Source organism: Theropithecus gelada, chromosome 4 (genome assembly GCF_003255815.1).
Source record: "Theropithecus gelada isolate Dixy chromosome 4, Tgel_1.0, whole genome shotgun sequence".
Lineage (NCBI taxonomy): Eukaryota > Metazoa > Chordata > Mammalia > Primates > Cercopithecidae > Theropithecus > Theropithecus gelada.
The window spans coordinates 86,157,226-86,178,628 of NC_037671.1; the positions used below are offsets into that span (position 1 = coordinate 86,157,226).

Sequence of the window (21,403 nt, forward strand, 5' to 3'; positions counted from 1 at the left end):
TTATGAGAAGTACTCCAAAGTCATGTGACGAACGACATGGAAATAAGGAGAGGTGCTAAAAATTCAATCTACCACACATCCCACCCTCAATACTTTGCTTTTCCAAACTCTTTATAACAGAAAAGTTACAAGAATAGTACCATGAATACCCCCATAGCTTTCACCAAGATTCCTCCTTCATTCACATTTTGCCGTATTTGCTTTATCTCACACTTTATTTTCTTGTCTGAATCTTTTAAGAGTTAGCCAGTGTTATGACATTGCCCCCCTTATGTACTTTAAGCATTTATTTCCTAAGGCCAAAGACATTTTTCTGTATACTCACAACACAATCATCACACTCAGGAAATGTAATATTGACACACCACTATTATCTAATTATGATATGTATTTAAATTTCTCCATTTGTCCCAATAATATCCTCTTTGGCTATTCTTTATTTTCTCTTTTTTAAATGCAGCCATTTATCAAACAAATATCACAAAACAAATGTGATATTTGTTTTATCACAATATATGAATTCCTAACAATCTCTTTGACATGTAAAATTGCACATTAAAGATCCCAGGGCTTATTGAAAAAATGTACTTAAGAGACACAGCATGCAAAAACGTCATCTCACACACAGAGAACCTTATTGAAACAGTAGCGCAGTTTTATACCTATTAAGTAGTTAAAAAATGCATAGGTACTTTACCTTGAAAAAGATCTGAAGTTTCTTTGTGGAAGTGAGCACCAGAAGGAAAGTGGGTGTCAGAAGGGATGTAGTTTGTGAGTTAATGTGAATTAGCAGAAGGAGAGTTCTCTGAAATTGGATAGAAAGTTGTAACACCACGTGTGATTGGTTATCACTAATAACACTTATGGTGAACTGAGGTAGCTGGTACATGTTTGATTTGCGTGCGTGTGTGCATTTTGCATATTCTAACAGCTCAGTTCATCTGGGTACAATTCTCTGCTTTCACCTAATGTTTCCCACCAAAAAATAGTATATAAGCAAATGAGAAATTCATGTTTTGCTAATGTTGTGTCGGAACAAATGTGTATATATGTATTTTTTAAAGCTGTAACAGAAGTGACAGTATAAACATTTGCATCTAAAACTGCCCCCTTAAGATTGCTTTAGCTGCATCCTACGAATTTTGATAGGTTGTTTTTGCTATAATTCAAGTGTAAGTATTTTTTGATTTCTATGATGGTTTCTTTTACCCCAGACTGAGAAGTACACTTTGAAATTTCAAGTTTGTGGTTTTCTTTGTTAGGGTATTCTTTTGTTAAGTGTTTAACTTTATTGCATTATATTCAAAGAATGTGGAAAAATGTGGAAAAAATATAAAAAATGTGAACATATTCTTTATTTCATGTGACTGTCTATGTGGCCTAGTTTGTGTTCAATTTTTGTAACTGTTTTACTTGTGTTTGTGAAGAGTGTGCATTTTCTAATTGGAGAGTCCTGTTTCTGTAGACGTAAATTATCATGTTTTTTTCTTAGCTTAATTTTCTGTGTGTTTATCACTAATTCAATCCAAATTCTCCCTCAATTGTTTAAATCTCCTCTTAAGCTTATTCAAGCACCTTGGGTTCCCTATCAATTTCATCTTGAAGAAATTTATCCAAAATCCATCTAATATGCTATAATTATTTTCCAGGTCCATTGCACAACTGTCTTCTTGGAATCTTACCTCATTCATCTCTCTCATGTTAGAGCTCCCTTTCTTCTGTGTATCATTCTGACTCCTTTCCTGGTTTATTTTTCATTTTGGTGAAATTCCTTCTTCAGTAACATCCTGAAAAAATGTGCCTAGAAGGTAAAAAATTTTAGACCACATATGTCCAAAAATGACTTTTTTGTTTTAATAGTTACAATCGTTGGATATAAATAGTTTCCCCATAGCTTTCAATGCAGTGCTTCATTTTCTTTTTGCTTCAGTGTTGCTGTTGAGAAGTCTGCTGCCTCATCCCCTTCCAATCTTATTTTGATCCTATCTTGTTTTTGAGTTCTGAAATTTTATGAGAAAGTACTTTGGTACAGTTCTATTTTCAGTAACTGTGCTGGACATTCAGTGGGCCTTTTCATTCTTAAAATTCATGTTCTTAGGTTCTAGAAAATTAATTTCAATTAAGTATTTTATTTATTCACCTCAATTTCTCTATTCTGACTTCCTGGAACTCCTGTTGTTAATTATGGGACCTCTAGCATTATTCTTTAAATTTTAAAATCTTTTTTGTCCTATCTGTAATTTTTATTAGTCTTTTTTCCCATAACTATTTCTTATAACATGGTGTTTTTATTCATAGATGTAATGTGTTTTCTCATATATCCAAGAATATCAATGGTAGTTTCTTGAAATTTTATTTTCTCCCTGCATAGTTTCTGTTTATTCAGAATTGCTTTTTTCCTCCTTGTTTTGATTTCTCTCAACGTTAGAAGCTTTTTAAAAATGTCTACTGGTCTTTAAATACCGTATTTAAGGGTATACTGCTAAAAACGTGATTGAGAGCTCCAAGTTCATGTATGACGTTTGTTGTGATTTTCACAAATAAGGGGTCTAGTTTGTTTCATTCCCTGATGAAGGCTTGGTGTCAGATTCTTGGATCTTTTCTTTTTGATTTCCCAGAAAAAGACTCAGCTAGGGACCTGGAAGTTCAGGCAGTGAGTTGGAAAAAAGGGGCTTGCTGTCTATAGGGAGTATGTAAAGTTGACTTATTGCCCTGAAAAGTAAGATACTTCTTCTCAACTGTGTCCAAACACCTCTTTTTAAACTTCTTTACTGAGGAAGAGTGGCAGTACCTTGCTTGGATTTTCTAGCTGTGGAGAGTGAGGAGGAAATCAGGGAGGCTTAACTCCTAAAATAGACTTTTCAACCAGTTTTCTCTTTTTTAGCCCCACTTTCACCCCCCATTTTCAGAGGCATCTGGTGCTCCCAGTTCCTGAGCCCTTTGGTGATTATGCAGAGTTAGTAGGTTTTGCTTGTTTGTTTGTTTTTGTTGTTTTTACCTAAAGCCTATTTAGGAGTCACTTTTCTTGGAGTGTCAATCTTACATATGCTTTCCAGCTTTTAAGATTTTATTTCTGTTTGTTCCATTCCCATGTTCCTATTCTTATGGGTTTATGCCACTTTAAAAAAAATTACTGTAGTTTCAGTGAGGTTTGGGGAGAAGAGAGTAAGGTGCAAAATAAATGTGTCCAGTCTACCATTTCTACACAAAACCTTAAAATACATTTTAATAACTTAGAAATTTTAAAGAGTATTTCACATTCATCAAAGGCTCTTCAGGGTAAAAGGTCAAAACTGTAAGATATTATTTGCTACCTTTCAGTCGTGCACAGGGAGTTTTCCAAAGATACCTAATGTGTGGTATTGCAGCAGATTAAGTGTATAAACCAATATGAGAAACCCACTCTTTTTTCTTGTCGGACTTTGAAGAGATTTGAAAAATGTGAAACAATGCCTCTTTTCACTTTTTTCAGGAAATGCATTTTTATTAAAAATATCTTATGTGATGGGTTTGTTATTTTAAACTTGTTTATAAATATGTAAAAGTCTCAGTTTTCATATTGAATATGGTAAATGTCAGTAGTTGTAACTCACATAAACAACTCTTTGGGTTCCTCAGTCATTTTTAAGAGGGTAAAGAGTCATGAGATCAAAATGTTTGACAACTTCTGTTCTGGAGAACCCTAGATGTAAATTGGAAGTGGAACATGAATGTAATAATATAAACATAACCAACACTCCACTAGTCTTATCTTTACGTAGGACAGTAATGTAATTTAATCCCCATGTTTATTAAATGTAACACCCCTGTGGTTTTATTTCTCTTTTATTTTCCTTCCTGGTAATCCTTAGGGCAACTAAAGGAAGCTACCAGAAGTTAATCTATACTGTTTCTCCCTAAAGCATATATGTTCTAGACTCTGCTGATTTAAATAATGAGAAATCAACTTAAGAGCCAAATGTTAAAGTGTGCATTTTTGTTCTCAAGGGAGTAAAAATTGGCTCTTAAAGAAAAAAGTTGTTTTTTAAATTGTTTGTTACATGTAAACAAATATATAGTTTAATCTGTGGTATCAAAATTTCATTGGGGATGATGAACAATTAGGAAAAAAAAGTCAAAGGTCTCCTTAAGAGGGGACAACAATGAAAACCACCGCAAGAAACACTGTGTTAGAGATCCTTTAACCTCTTGCTTATTTCTTCTATCCTAGGCTTGCCCCATAACACACACTATAGAACAGATGCAGTAGCCACAAATAACTTTGTAGGGATCTAGTAGCTCCCTTAAGGAGGTGAGGCATGTAGCAACCACAGAGCTTGTGTCTGATCTCAGTGGGAGACCTTGGGTCTCACTCAGCCCTAGCTAGTTGCCATGCTGGAATGTGGGCCCAAAGTTGCCAATTTTTTTTTTTTAAAAGAAAAGCCAGAAACCCAAGTTTTTATATAAAATATATGACTTCTAAATATTAGAAACTAATTCAAATATTTTTTGAACAATGTGCACATCAAAACATCCATGAGCCACTAGTTTATGAACAGACACACATACTAGTGTAGTCTCTTCTGGTATGGTGGAGTGTGTCTTTAATGTATGACTCCTTTCAGCATCCTCAACTCTGAATCATCTTGCTCCTCTTTGAAAAACTTCAGTTGATGGGCCACCACCTGTCTCAGGAGACCAACTTGTTCTGTTTTTGGTTTACTCTGATGGTTTGGTAGTTCTGTCTTATCAGAAACAGGAGTGTCTCTTTTAAACTTTAACCTAGTGGTCCTAGTATGACCTGTGAGACACACAGAATAAAATTAACTGCTCTCTTATGTGACAAGCCTCTAGATTTGTGAATTTGGCTAATTTAATGTAATTTAATCCAAATTTTAAAAATTAGATTTACAAGTTAATTTTTATTTCTCCAGAAATGTATCGCATAGTAGTTAAGAATGAACACTCTGAAGTCAGACTATGAGGGTTTGAATACCTTCTCTGCCTTTTCCTAGCTCTGTGACCTTATGGCTTGTTATTTCACTACTTTATGCCTTGGTTTGTTAATTTTTAATATAAGCATATTACTATAATTTACCTAATTACTGAGTAGGTAGTACATGTAAAGCTCTTAGAACAACACCTAGCCATGTGGTAAGTATTCAGTAAATATTATTTAGTATCCAGATTAAGCATCCCTAGTTCCATCAGTCATTCATCAAAAAACAGTTTTAAATTTTCTCACCCTATTTTGCGTACAGGTTACTCATTAATGGAAGCAATATGGTGCATTGCAGGAAGACGTTTAGGTTTTGTTCCCTGTCTTTTCCCCTCTGTGCCATCTCCCCCCAAACTCATCTTCAAACCAGATTACAGTGACTTTTATCTTTGTCCGTTCATATGTGTATAAATATAAATATATGTGTATAGACAAATTCATTCATTCTTGAAAGAGTGTGGGAACAAAAACCATTGGTTTAATGGGGGAAAAAGTGTAGGACTTTGGTCAGATGCCAGTCTCAAGTACCAGGTCCCCAAGTCTGTCCAACTTGGCTACAAAGTTAGGAGTTCTCACAACCCCCTCCTCAGGGTCAGTAATTTGCTGGAATAACTCACAGAATTCAGGAAAATGCTATACTTATTATTATAAGGTATTATAAAGGATACAAATGAACAGCCAGACGAAGAAGTACCTAGGGTGAGATCTGAAAGGGTTCCAAGCACCAGAGCCTGTCTCTGTGGAGTTGCAATGTGCCACCTTCCCAGCACATGGATGTGTTTTCCAACTCAAAAGCTCTTAGACTACTGTTATTTAGGAGGTCTTGTGGAGTACATAGACATGATTGATCAAATCATTGGCCATTGGCGATTGGGTTCAATCTCTATGACCTTTTATCGCCTCCAAGACTGGGGGGTGGGGCTGCAAGCTCCGTCTCTCTAATCATGGCATGGTCTTTCTAGTGACCAGTCCCTATCTTAAAGCTATCTAGAAGCTCCTCAGCCTAATGTTATCTCATTAACATGAAAAAGACACGTATGTAGATTTCAAGGGTTTCAGGAGCTCTGTGCTAGGAACCTAGGACAAAGATCAGTTATTTTTATTATACCATACTTGTATGCCTGCCAGTGGCACAAACTGAATTCAAAGACTGATCATGAATCTTAACATCCCTTTTGATTGAATGGTTGCATCATCGAATTCCAAATTTTCTTTTTCATGTTGATTCCTAGTTCATGTTGGTTCAACCAGGAACTAATCCCAGGTTTTAATTGCTCTAATCAAAATCACGTGTAAGAGAATGTTTTCATTTCTAGTAGTCCATAGTTCTCTGTCATTGTCCTCTGAATCATCTAGCTGGTCAAAAGATTGGAGAGTATAACCATTTCAGATCCGTAAGAAATATAAGTTCTTCTTTATTTGATGGATATTTAGAAGAAAGTTAATTCTCCTGGGTAGGGGCCTAAAGAAAACTTCCCCTTCATCCTCTGAAGGTTCACTGAAAATCAACTGATGAACAGCAGATTTGAAATGGCATACAAATTTATTAATGAAAGGGAGGTGGAGAAATGTGGATGATTTTAGAGGAGGGTTGTAAATTATTTTTAGGGGAATTCAGTGGGCTTGAAGAAGATACAGTGGCCTGAGACAAAGTCTGTTGAGCCTGCAAAGCACTCAGTGGTTTGTGACAAAAGTTTCTGCCCTATGAGTTCAGTTAATAAAAACTCAGGGAGGGAACTGTTAGAAATGCTTGTTCCCAATGCCACAAAGAAATAGCACTCAAACATAAATTTAATTTTCACAGTGAGGCAATTTTTACTTTCTGCAGAAAAGGTGCTCCTCGCAGATGGAACAATGGTGAGACCACACCTGGACAGGGGAGGGGAAGGAGTTCTTGTTCCTGATGCAGGTAGCCCCTGCTGCTGTGTCGTTCCTGTATTGGCTAGGGTTGGCCCACACAGTCTGAGCTAATTCCAATTGGCTATTTTAAAAAGAGCAGGGGATATGAGCCATAGTGGTAGGGTGAGTAGTTTGGTGGGAAGGATGGTTAGGAATAGGTAACTAAAGGTGACTTAGGTCAGAGCAGGTGACCGGGGTGACTCAGATAAAGCAGGTGACCGGGATGAGTCAGGACCGACCAGGAGACCAGGGAACAAATGTGAACTACTGATGAGGACTGGCGAGAAAGTTGTTTACTGAAACTTAGAAGTAAGGGGGTGAAGAGAACCAGGGAGTTGAACTTTAAAATGGAGAATCAAAGAATAAGAGAGGTGAACATACTGACATACTGATTCTTTGAAGAGAAACTTGGGGTTCACTATATTTAACAGGATCAAAGTTAATTTTATTCTTCTTTGGTGGATCTGGACTTTAGACAGATAAGGAAACTTCACAGAACAACTTCAAACTGTGCTTTGGGAGAAAGAAGATCAAGAGACGGGAAGGAACAGGGGAAGGTCAGAGAGACTCTGAGGCTTCTTCCTCAGCATGTCAGAGTGCCACAGTTTGGGGTATCAGTTTCTGAGCCCCGACACCTGCAAAAGTGAGTCTCTGATTGGGATTATATGTATAATAGTGACATGATTAGGCAAATAAAAGGCTTTAATTTCTGTGTTTACGTCGAAGCTGAATCATCTTGGGTATAATGTAGGCAGCTTCATCTCATGTTCCATGTTGACCAGCTACAATGTCATTTGTTCATCATTACATTTAACAATGCCAAGAGGGTACAGAAACACGGATTCCCCTCTTCTCCAGCATCTCTATCCCTGCTTGGACTTAAAAGATCAGGAATAGCTTTACCTTTGGGCTTCATGTGGATTGAGCTAGGGAACTTATCTCTGATTGTTTTTATCCTCACATAGAATCTGTTTTGTGCCATGGAGGTTTGGGATATAATGGGATTGTGAGGTGAGGTGAAAGTGTGGATGAGAGCAGATTTGTTTCAGCGTTCATCTGGGAAAGATTGGGGTGTTTTTTCCTGGATATCTGAGAAATAAGTTTTTCTACCTCAACTTTACTGGGAAATTTTGCTGTGGAGTTGGTTTTGAACCTAGTTGAGTATCCCCTGACACCCCACCCTACATCCTGCACTGTGGCTGCAGGTTTTCTGTCCTTTCTCTCCCTAGGAATTAGTATTTGCCCTCACTTCTTAGGGGGAAAGGAAAGGAAGGGATTAGTGAGAGCCAAGGTCTGTGAATATGTGGCTAGTCAGTAGGTGAGTGGTTGTTTTGTTGCCTTTAGTTTACCAGCTTACTTTTTCTATTGCTTTCGTCTGATCACTTACTAATTCTGTTAGTTGGAAGTTAGTAGAGAGGACAAGGTAGTAAGTGCTTTGGTAGTAGAATACAATCCCCACCCTCTCCCTTCTCCCTCCTCCCTCTCTCCAGTTTTTAAATCTGCTTCTGTATGCCAGAGGATACGGGCCCTCAGGAAATTTTTTTTTCTTCAATGCCCTATTTTCTAGGAAAAGACACCTGAATTTCCATATGTTTGATTAAATGAGTCTTAAACCCTGAAATGTGGAGAGGACCAATTGTGGCTTCTGTGTTATAAAAACATTTATTTAGAATCTCTCTTCATTTAGCATAACTATAGAACCTTTTAGATAAGAGTCTTAACGTGTGTATTTCTGTGTAACTTCTCTTTCCATTATCTCCCATCTTTATTCAGTAAGATAAATAGCATCTTTTAAAGAAATTCTGATGAGGTAAATTTAAAATATTTACTTAATTAAAAGATGAGAAATATTTTTAATTAAAAAACTATTATAGAAATTACTTAATCTTATAATAATTATTTAATATCTTTAATGTTGATTTTATATGTTGAAAGTCTTTGGATGACTTTTTAAATGCTAGCGCTTGTCAAAAAATTATTAATTTGTATGTACTGTTATTTTTTTATGGACTGAAAAAGGACATGTCTTTGCTTACCATACATGATTCATTTTGTTTTTCAGTATTGAATTTTCTGCTGCTTTACGAAAAATAGAAGACAGATATTATTTGAAATTCTTCACTGCATGCCTGGTCAAGTATTACTTGCCCAGATGTCTTTTTAAAATAACTTTTAAAACTTACTAGGGAATAGAGGAGCTACTCTTGCACTATTTAAAACTAGCCTTGATGAAATGATGCTATTGCTGGATGAATTAATACTAATATTTTCTCCTACAGAGAGCTGCCAAAAATATGACTATATTTCATTTAATATTTTAATCAATATAAACTTTTTGTTTTTATAAATAAAAGTTTGTATTTTTCAAAATTTTTCAGAAACACAGCTGATGAGTCAATGTATATTTTGATTTACGTTTTGAATACTTTTTATTATTCCTTCCAAAACAGACACTCCTAGAATATGCAGAGAAATGGAAAACTTCAGAAGATCCTTTACCTTTATTGGAGGTATACACAGTGGCTATCCAAAGTTACGTTAAAGCCCGACCTTATCTTACCTCTGAATGTGAAAATGTAGCCTTGGTTCTGGAACGCTTGGCATTGTGAGTAGACCTTTGAGTAAATAAACTAGATTTAGCTTTAAAAAAGAACACAAAAACATTAAATCTCAAGTCTTATAGTTTAATTTTAAATAGATTAGTTATGGGGAGTCTGCTTATGATATTAGAATTACTGGTTCTATTTTCCTTTGAATTTTAATAATTATTCCTCTCCTTACCAATTTTTTGTTTTTTAGAAGCTGTGTTGAACTTTTACTGTGTCTGCCTGTTGAGTTATCAGATAAACAGTGGGAACAATTTCAGTCACTGGTGCAGGTGAGAATCTTTAGATTTAATATAGGTATATCTTATGTCAGTTTTCCTTACTCTTAAAAAAATTATTCAGTTAAGTTTTAAGACATCTCAATAATGACAGACATTAATTACTGATCTTATTAACACTAGTGTCTTACATATAGTAGATCTCAACAAGTGTTTGCTAAATAAGATAGATTGAATAATCTTTATGATCAGATAATTAGGGCTTTGTAAGAGCAGCAAGGGAACACAAAAGGAAGTGCCCTCATTTGGATTTAGAAACAGTTAAACTGGTTTCTGAAAGTCTTCAATGTGCTTTATAAGAATTTCACATATATCATTTAATCCTCATGAAAATTTGTGTGGGTAGGTATGGTTTCCCCATTTTAAAGGTGAGGAAACTGAGGCTCATACTCTAAAATAATTATCTGCCCAAACTTGTATAGCTAATATCACATAGTAGTTATTCAAACTAAGGTTCTTTATTCCAAAGCCCATGCTTTTTCTCCGGCCTGAAAACACATGCTTTGTCTCTTTTATTTAGTGTTGTTATTCTGCTTACATGCGATACTACACAATTTAGCAGTTAGTTGTCTTGGAGTATTTTCAAGAATGTTAAATTTTGTTTCAAGCACTAGAGCTGGATGTATTATGGCTTCAATTAAATTTTGATTAATTGGTTAGTTAAAAAGAATGCTCCTGCCAGCTAGTTTCAAAGCTATAGCTCTCTTTCTCTCCATTTCTCTATCCAGAGTTCTTAAAATATCTTTAGGCCTTAAGATTTTCTATAAGAAATTTGTTAAAGAGGTATAGCCTTAAATTTTAGAAGCATGTAGAATAAGCTATAGTTAAGCAGAGAAATAAACTTTCCTATTTTAATATTAAACGTTAAAATCTACATCAAATGCAACAGGCCCTTGAAGGGGGAATTCATCTTATTTAATGTCATAGGATTCCGCATAATGTCTTACATATAACAAATGCTTCATAACTGTTTGTTGAAATGAAAGTGTCTTGTCCTGTTTGTCACATTGCAACTAACTTTTTGATCATGCATATTCTACTTCAGATATCCGTAACTTGTATCTTAGGTTTTTTTTTTCCAGAAAGTATTTTTAGGTAAATTATTTTGAAACTTACCGTTTGCCATTCAGATATACCCTACTACAGACTTAATATGCTTAACCAGAATTCTAAATGCTACTGATTTTGTTTGCCAACATAAGATAAAATTTTACACTTTCCTTTTTGAAACAAAAGGACTAGTTAATACCTTTTTAGATGGATTATGAAGGAAATAACTCTTTACATCCCTCTACATTCAGTTACTTAAAACTTAATAAAGCACCTGAACTTGTTGGAATGGGAATATTTGTATGGCTTTGAGGTTTAGACTTTTTGTTTGAAAATAGCATGCAGCTTTGAGTTTCTACAACACTTTGTTCCCATTTCAGAGCTTCCTCAAGGTTAGTTTATGCCTAACAGCATTTATTTTCCCTGTGTTTTAACTATTTAAACATTTCTTTACCCCACTAGAGGACAAACGCCGTAAAGTCAGGGACTAGTTGCTCTCTTCTCTAGAACTTTGTTCATAGAAATTTTCAATATACAGTTTCTGAATTGAATAAAAACTGTTAGTCTTCTGTGGACTGAAGACTATGCCCCTTTCATGAACACTTGGAAACAACTAGCAGGCAAGGTTCATCGTCAGCTTTAATGTGAAACTGCCAGAACTATACAATGAATAAATGAAAAAAATCGTGCATTTAGTTATTTTCTTTTCGTAATTCCCTTTTATTGGAATATGCATAAGTTGTCACTTAGTTCGTTATGTGAATCTTTTGATTAATGGTAGACTTGGAGGAAAACTTTTTTAAACACAGAGGATATAAAATGTGTAAGTTCTTTTATGCGTATGGATATTCTGATTGCTTCCTTGAGGAATAACGTTACTCCTGGCTTAGATTTTGGGGAAAAGAAAATATAGACTTATTCTGTAAATACATTATATTTATTTAAGATTTGTAAATGATTTATTTCTTATCCTTGAAATTCATCTTTAAATATTAGAAGTAAAGGAATTGAGTACTTTTTAATGTGATGTGAAAGTTTTAAGATAAAAGTCTTTTCAGAAGTTTAGTATTATATATAAAGCCTGATAAGCTTGCTTTTAAAAATCTGTTGTAATTCTTTGGATGTTTATTTAATATTTATAGGTAGCTCATGAAAAGCTGATGGAGAATGGCAGCTGTGAATTGCATTTTTTAGCTACTCTAGCTCAAGAGACTGGGGTGTGGAAAAACCCGGTACTGTGCACTATTCTTTCCCAGGAACCATTGGATAAGGATAAAGGTAAATTTTCGAGAGAGAGAGAGAAAAAAAAAAAAAAGAATAATTAGACTAGAAAAAATAAGTGTTAAAGTTGTTTTGATATAATTTATCTCAAGATATTCCAAAGAAGGACCATTTAATTAAATATCTTCTGAGGTGTGCTTGAGGCCCTGCGCCTTTATTTTATTTTGGGGAAGATGTATTTATACGATTATAGAATCATAGAATAACAGATAAAGTAGAATTTTTTCCCAACATCTTTTTAACAGAGGAATTCCTTCTCTAACTTCTGACAGGTGGCAGTCCAGTTTATATTTGATAATTTATTTGATAGTTGGAGAAACAGAAATAGGGTGATTAAATGCCCTTCCTCAAAATAGAATAAGAAATCAGTGCTAGAACTCTTTAAGTCTTTTGTCTCTGAGATTAATATGCTTTCTCAGTTTATTGCTCAGTCTTATTCTATCCCCTGTGTTTTTCTTATATGAACTCAGCCTGGTATCCTATTGAAAGTAGGTGGCTAAATTACTTATATGTATAGCGCTTAATGTTTTTTAGAGTTTAAAATTTGTATAGACCCTGAAGAAAAGTACAGTTGTCTTCTAGATACTTTTCTTGAGATTATTTAGGAAAGTGTGCCCAAATATCATCCTAACCTTTCCCAAGGTATTTTGGGAAGTAAATTTTTTAGAATAATTGTAATATATCTAATGGAAAAATCTTGTATTTACCACTGTAAGCTTCTTCCATCATTTATTGCTGCTTTTCTTGTTGATCAGTGGCAAATTCTAGGAATTTTTGCTATGTGATAGCAAGTTATGAAGGCCATGAGAAGGGAGTGTGAAGTCTATTGCTTGTGAGCTCTTCTGGTACTTTGATATTTACCCAAAGCCTTCCCAGCCAATCTTCAGACTTCTCTTTAGGTTGGTTATTCCTACTAGATTTCCGTCTCCACCATTTTCTCCATGTTTTCTTGATTGTTCTAGTAGTGTACCTGTTTCTTAGCTTTCACAAGAGGTTTATCTTTATCCCCTGTCTTCATGGATATCCAAAAATTAGCTACAGTGTTCTCAAGACCTTGGAAGGAGATCCTTTCATTACTTAATAATAGTAATTCATTTATTTATTTACTTATTTATTGAGACAGGATCTTGCTCTGTGGCCCAGGCTAGAGTTGAGTGGTGTGATCATGGCTCACCGCAGACTCAACCTTCCAGGCTCAAGTGATCCTCTCAGCCTCCCGAGTAGCTGGGACTACAGGCATATGCCACCACACTCAGCTAATTTTTGTATTTTTATTTTTTGTAGAGACATGGTCTCCCTGTGTTACCCAGGCTGGTCTCGAACTCCTGGGCTCAAGCCATCCTCCCACCTCAGCCTTTCAAAGTGTTGGGATTATAGGCGTGACCGACCATACCCAGCCTAACAATAAATTTAAAAGTTGAGAATCGGCCGGGCGCGGTGGCTCACGCCTGTAATCTCAGCACTTTGGGAGGCCGAGACGGGCAGATCACGAGGTCAGGAGATCGAGACCATCCTGGCTAACCTGGTGAAACCCCGTCTCTACTAAAATTACAAAAAAAATTAGCCGGGCGTAGTGGCGGGCGCCTGTAGTCCCAGCTACTCGGGAGGCTGAGGCAGGAGAATGGCGTGAACCTGGGAGGCGGAGCTTGCAGTGAGCTGAGATCCCGACACCGCACTCCAGCCTGGGCGACTGAGCAAGACTCCGTCTCAAAAAAAAAAAAAAAAGTTGAGAATCTTAGATTTTTTTTTTTTTTTTTTTTGCCTTGCCATATTAACTTTATTCCCAATAGATTAATACCAGTATGCTTTACTTCTGGCACCAACTTATACTTTCTGATCTTGTCAACTTTTAGAAATATTAGATGTGATATATTAGTAATAATATCAAATTACAAGTTCCTCACAGTTTGGAAAGTGCTTTTATATGCATGGTTTTATTTAACCATCATAGTGAATGCTGTGAAAAAGGTAGAATCTTTATTGTCCCTATTTTTCAGATGAGAAAATAGAGGCTCAGAAAGATGAGTATTTTTTCCATACCACATTACCGGTGATGAGAGGCAGAGCCAGGAATTAAAATCAGACCTCAGCCTCTTCCTATTATGCCCTGTTGTCCCATTGTCAATTTCTGAACAGCATTTTGCTAAATTCACATATTATGCTAAAGTGGGAAAAAGGAACCTTTATCCTAGCAGAGATGTCAACTTTATTTGAAAAGATAATGTGCCTGATTTCTTTACTTGTTTAAATGTGCCTAACATTGTATCTGTTAACCAATGTCTCTGCCCATCTCTGTGCTGCTTTATTTCTTGACCTTCATCTGTCATGCCACTGGAATAATTAGGACTATGCAGCCAGGAGGAGTTTCCACAAATTAGATGGATTGTAGGTAGCCAAACTAATACAATACAGCTCATGAAGCAACCAGAGAGATGTTACATGATTGAGAGATTTGCAGCCATAATCTAGCCTGCAGCAAGTTTGAAGAGAAGAATAAGAGCTCAGAAAATGAGTATACCTCTATAGGTTATACTCATTAGTTTGTTTATAGTGAAGCCTTTTGAAGTTTTGATGTAGTATTTGAACAGTGAATAATCTGATTAATTCTGAGTTATTTTAGTTTATTTTTTTCAGTTGACTGATTTTGGAGCTACTAAAGCCCAGCTCAACCAAGAAATACTCTTTAATTTGGGAGAGTAAGGGTGGATAGGACTCAGAGATAGTGGTTTCACTTCAACGTTTGAGTATCCTAGAGTGAGGTAGCTCTAATAACTAAACCAATACAAGTCAAGTAGATGGTTTTGAATATCAAAGGAACTTTAGGCATACTTAAATATTACTTATGCCTCTCTTTGGTCATAATCTTGGGATTGGAAAGGTACTTAATGCTCAATTATTTGTTACTCAATTTTAATTCCCCTCTAAAACATCACTGATAAATTAGCTTTTGCTCAAACACTTCTAGAGTATGGTACTTACGTAGTTCAGTCTATTCTTAGCCTGCAATTAGAAAATCTTCATTGTGAAAATTCTGAAAACTAATTTTTGGAGTTTCCTTCTTTTGGACCTGGTGCTGCCTCTAGCCATAGTAAAGTATAAATCTGTCTTTCACTTGGTAGCAATTGAGATTTTTAAAGATTGCCATCATGTCTACACTTAGTCTTCTTTTCTTTAATTTTTAATTTTTGTGGATATATAGCAGGTGTATATATTTATGGGAGTCTTCTTTTGTAGACTAAAAACCTTGATGTGGCTTGATTATAAATCTACAATCGTGATTCCTCCTTTTTGAGTGCATTTTATGTTTTTGTAGTTCTCTTAAATGTGTAAATCTCAGCACTTCATCTGTACTCTAAATATGATCTGGCCAGTTTTGAGGTCACAGGTATCCTCTTTCTCTTCATGCTAACAATTTATACTTAAGTTAGTGTAACCTAAGATGACATAACCTTTTTGGGCAGCCATGTAATTCTCACAACTCAATGAGGTTACTAAAATCATTTAAAATTTAAAAAAAATAAATGCTAACTTCTAATTATGTCTTCTCAATCTACATTTGTATACTTTTTCTTTTGGTGTACAAGTGTATTACCTTTTCCTTCCTGTTTAATTTTACTGTATTAGATCCATTCTGTCTCCCCAACTTGTCAAGATTCTTTTTAATCCTGATGTTGTTATTCAAGGATTTTGTCCTTCCCAATATCCTCTCATTTTGTAGACTTCATTTTCATATACCATATTGGCATCCAGGTTCTTCATCATAACCGTAAAAAGGTCATGTCCAGAAATCAAGCTTCTGGGATACTTACAAAAATCTTTCTGCTTGCCTTTAGTTCTTACATCCATATCCGTTGATTATTATTGTTTTATCAAATATACCTATTTTCCCATAATACTGGCCCATGATTCTCCTTTTCTATCTATAAGGATTTGGTGAAAGACCATAACAAGTGTTTGTGACTGTGAAAAACTGGCTGTGACAGGTTTTCAGACTTTCATTGTTTTTGACAAGTGTTTGCCTAAAGTTCTCTTATGTAAGATTATTCAATACTGAGGTTAGTCTGACCTAATTTGTTTTTTACATAAAATTTTTTATTTTAGAATAGTTTTAAATTTATAGAAAAACTGTGAAGTTTCCGTATACCCTACACCCAGTTTTCATTATCATTAATATCTTTCATTAGTTTGGTACGTTTGTCACAATTAATAAACTAGTATTTAGACTTTGTTATTAATTAATTAATCCATACTTTACTCACACTTCCTTAGTTTTTACCTAATGTCCTTTTTCTATTCCAGGATCCCATCCAGGATACCACATTACATTTAGTCGTCATGTCTCCTTAGGCTCCTCTTGGCTGTGACAGTTTTTCAGACTTTCCTTGTTTTTGATGACCTTGACAGTTTTGAGGAGTACTGGTCAGGTATTTTGTAGAGTGTCCCTCATTTGAGATTTGTCTGATGTTGTTCTCATGATTAGACTGGGGTTGTGGGTTTTGAGAAGGAAGACCGGAAAGGTAAAGTACCATTGTCATCACATCATATAAAGCGTATATATTGTCAACATGACTTATTACTGTTTTGAGGTTTTTTGGGTTTTTGGGGTTTTTTTTGTTTTTTGAGAAAGGGTCTCACTCCATCACTCAGGCTGGAGTGCAGTGGCACAATCCCAGCTCACTGCAACCTCCAATTCCTGGGTTCAAGCGATTCTCACACCTCAGCCTCCCGAGTAGCTGGGACCACAAGCATGTGCCACCATGCCTAGCTAAACTTCTTTGTATTTTTTGGTAGATACGGGGTTTCACCTTGTTGGCCAGGCTGGTCTCAAGTCCCTGACCTCAAGTGATCCACCTGCCTCGGCCTCCCGAAATGCTGGGATTACAGGCATGAGCCACTACACCCAGCCGACTTATCACTGTTTGTGTGAACCTAGACCACCTAGCTGTGGTAGCGTCTGTCAGGTTTCTCCACTATGAAGTTATTCTTTCCTCCCTTTCCATGCTGTATTCTTTAGAATGAAATCACTATGTGCAACCCATACTTGAAGTGGAAAGTTATGCTGCACCTCCTTGAGGAAGCAGTATCTACATGTTATTTGGAATTCTACACAGGAGATTTGTCTCCTCCCTATTTATTTTTTTAAAATCAGTCTTTTATATTAGTATGGCCTTATATATATTTATTTTATACTTTGGTCATAATCTGATGCACTTTATTTTGTTGCTCAATTTCTTCCAGCTTTGGCATGGGAGCTCTTTTCCTTTGACTCTTGTGTCCCTCGTCATGGGTTTTGTTTTTTGTGTGACCACTTCCTTGCTTTCTGGCACCATAATATGCTCCAGGTTCATCTGGTGTATTTCCTGCCTGAGTCCTGGAATCACCCATTTCTCTAGAGAGGACTTGCTCCTTTTATTGGAGAATGGTGTTAGAAACCAAGATCTATATTAAACTAAATATGAATTCTTACTAATGTCTCCAAGTCTAATTCATTAACACAAGGATCATTCTAGCCTCCTTCCCTTGCTAATCTGTAATCCCCCACTTCAACAAAATGTCATATAATTGGAATCATACGGTATGTAGCCTTTCAGACTAACTTCTTCCAGCACTGGCCATCCATTTACTTACTCCTGTTATACCCCTATAGGGAAAAGCTTTCTTAATTACAGTACAGTGCTTTTGTACAGTTCTTTTTTACTTTATTCTTACATTCTCCACTCATTTCCAAAGTTAGTTAGGTCAGCACCTTATTTCTCCATTCCTTTCAGTGAGGTTGTTTTCATACATTTGTAATACAGTTATTTTGTTACATTCTGTATTCCATCTTGGGCTTCCTGAACCTCCTAAATAATTTTTTTTCAATTTGCATACCTTAAGATTCCCTGTTTGTGTTGTATAGTTTTATAGGTTTTGACAAATGAATAGTGTCATGTGTCCACCATTACAGTATTATACATAGTAGTTTCACTCCCTAAAAAAAAAAATCAACTGTGCTTCACCTATCCAGCTTTCTCCCAAACACCTGACAACTACTCATCTGTTTGCCACCGCTATAGTTTTGCCTTTTTCAGAATGTCATCTAATTAAAGCTTTTCATTTAAGCTTCTTTCACATAGCATTGTATATTTAACATTCATCCAGGGCTTTACGTGTCTGTTAAACCAATGAGCTGTTAGCTCATTCCTTTTTATCACTAAATAATTCTCCATTATATGGCTGTACCACAGTATCCATTCACCTGTTAAAGGTGAATGGCTAACAAACTGTGGTACAGCCATGTAATGGATGCTAGTTTTTGATGTATGTGCTGCCAGTTTTTGGTGATTTGAATAAAGCCATTATAAACATTTGCATGCAGGTTTTTGTGTGAATGTCAGTTTTCAGATCAGTTGGGTGAAAATACCTAGGAGTATGATGGCTATGTCATATGGTAAGACTGTGTTTAACTTTGAAAAAATAACTGTCTTCTAAAGTGCCTGTACCATTTTGTATTCTCATCAGCAATGAATAATTCCTTTTGCCCCATACCCTTACCAGCAATTGGTATTGTCTGTTTTTGGAATTTTAGCCATTCTAATAGGCATGTGGTGATATCACATTGTTATTTTAATTTGCATTTCTGTAATGACAAATGATTCTGAACATCTTTTCATATGCATATTTGCCATCTGTATATCTTGGGTAAGGCATCTGTTCAGATCTCTTGCCTATTTCTTAATTGGGTTGTTTGTTTTCTTATTGTTGAGTTTTAACAGTTCTTTGTATATTTTGGGTACAAGTTCTTTTTCAGATATGTGTTTTGCAAATCTTTTATTTCCCTCTTGTGAAAGAATTCTCTTGTGGCTTGTCCTTTCTCTTAAGAGCAACTTACAGAGTAGAAGTTTTACATTTTCATAAAGTCCAACTTCCCAGTTTTTTCTTCCATGGATCATGCTTTTGGTATTTTATCTAAAATCTCATCGCCAAATCCAAGGCCATATAGATTTTTCTATGGTCTTTTCTAGAAATTTTATAATTTCCCATTTTACATATGGGTATATGATCCATTTTGAGATGAATTTCTGTGAAAAGTGTAACTTAATTTATGTTTAGTGAATTCGTCTTGGCTCTTACTAGTCACACTTCTTTTTCTGAACAATCACAACCCATCTTTTTAATATAATTAATTTTTAAACTCTTATTCAGGATTACATCTGTTGCTGTTTCTACAGTTTTGCAAGAAGTACCATCAGCCCCGTTTTGAAAATTACATTTTGCCATCTGTTTTCACTTATTCTATGGTTTGTTCTACTCTTAAATCTTAAGCTTATCAAAGAAGGAGTAGAGTAAGAGTAGAGGAAATATGCTTTTCTTTGCTATCATAAATAGTACATAATCAGACCCAAGTAGCAGACTTTCCCAAGAAGGTCCCACCATGCTCGGTTGTATTGTTCTCAGCATTTTTGGTGAGTTAGGTATCATCTTGGGTTTTAGCTTTATTAACATTTTGCATAGGTTGTTAGCACCAGGTGTCTGACACTCATGGTGCATCCTTGGTCTTAAACCTGTGTTTCCTTCTTTTGTATGTATTATTTTAAAATCTAAGCTCTGAGACAACTCCCTATTATAGTCACACTGAATTTTTTAGGCACTTTCCCTCTACTTCTATATTGGGTTAATTTGCAATTGCGTAAATTGCATTTTTGTCAGCTTGCCAGTCCTTTCTTGCATCTTGAGCACTGCAGTTCTCTTTTCCCCCACCCCAGAACTCTTTTGTTTTCAAAGGAAATTTCTAAAGCTTAAGATTTTCCGTGATACTCATAAATCATTCATGGTTTTGTCGGAAATAAGCCCTTATTTTAGTAATAAACTTTGCATTTTAAAGTGAACATGGAGAAATTGCTCTTTGCTAGATATTAGCATACCTAAGATGCAGTAATATTTTAGCAGGAGAGGGGATGGGAGGAGAGAGCTAACGATAACTAATGTTGCCCAGGTAAATAGGGTAAGGTCAGATCTGATTACATGCAGATTATACCCTACTATTTTATAATTAAATATAAGTAATTAATTATGTGACGCAAAGTTTTCATTTTTACTAAAAAGGATTTTTAAACACATCCTTTGGTTTCTTAAACATCCCAGACAAGTACATTATTTTTTAAATACATATATATACATTTTTTTGAGCTAAGAGTCTCCCTCTGTTGCCCAGGCTGGAGTGCAGTGGTGTGATCTTGGCTCACTGCAACCTCCGCCTCCTGGGTTCAAGCGATTCTCCTCCCTCAGCCTCCCGAGTAGCTGGGACTACAGGCATGCGCCACCATGCCCAGCTAATTTTTTTTTTTTTTTTTTGAGACGGAGTCTCGCTCTGTCGCCCAGGCTGGAGTGCAGTGGCCGGATCTCAGCTCACTGCAAGCTCCGCCTCCTGGGTTCACACCATTCTCCCGCCTCAGCCTCCCAAGTAGCTGGGACCACAGGCGCCCGCCACGTCGCCTGGCTAATTTTTTGTATTTTTAGTAGAGACTGGGTTTCATCATGTTGGCCAGGCTAGTCTCGAACTCCTGACCTCAGGTGATCCACCTGCCTTGGCTTCCCAGAGTGCTGGGATTGCAGGCGTGTGCCACCATGCCCGGCCTTAATGGGTATATTTTATAATGTCATGTGGAAAAATCTGTCAGAATTTAGTTAAATCTGACACTCATAGTTAAATCTCATTTTGTGAAAAAATTGTGGCATACTGACTAGGTTCATCTATGATATGAAGTACTTTCTAATCTTTAAAAGTTAATTCTGTTTCCTGAAAATGTGACATCCTTCTTCAGGAAAGGGGAAGAGGTGGGGTCAAGGTTGATTATCCCTAATTGGTCATTTGGAAGTTACCATGAGCAGTAGTTTCAATCCTGGCTATAATTAGAATTAACTGGGGAGGTTTTAGATAGACCAGTGCCAGGGCCCTACCTCATACCAATTAAATTAGACTCTGTGGGCAACCAGTATTGTAGAGCTTGAAGCATTGTGTTTTATTAAATGTCTTAATTTGGATTTTTTTGGATTAATTAAATGTCTTAATTTGGATTCCAACGATGCTGAATTGTGTTTTTTTAATATATTTTTAATTGTGGTAAAAAAAACACAAGGTAAAATGTACCATCTTAACTATTCTTAAGTTTGGTGATGTCAAATATATTCACGTTGCTGTAAACATATTTCAAAACTTTTTGATCTTGAACCCCAAGGTGAAAATTATACCCATTAAACAACAACTCCCCTTTTCCCTTACCCCTCAGTCCCTGGTAACCACTATTCTACTTTTTGTTTCTGTAATTTTG

At 35.8% G+C, this 21,403-nt stretch overlaps 1 protein-coding gene across 1 annotated transcript in view; it reads left to right on the forward strand.

Moving 5' to 3' along the window:
• Positions 1-21,403, forward strand: part of ZNF292 (zinc finger protein 292) — a 105,902-nt gene that overhangs the window by 50,068 nt on the left and 34,431 nt on the right. The window contains exons 3-5 of the mRNA XM_025383459.1: positions 9,328-9,482; positions 9,677-9,755; positions 11,954-12,089. Coding sequence (XP_025239244.1) covers positions 9,328-9,482; positions 9,677-9,755; positions 11,954-12,089 — 370 coding nt within the window. The remainder of the gene's footprint in view (positions 1-9,327; positions 9,483-9,676; positions 9,756-11,953; positions 12,090-21,403) is intronic.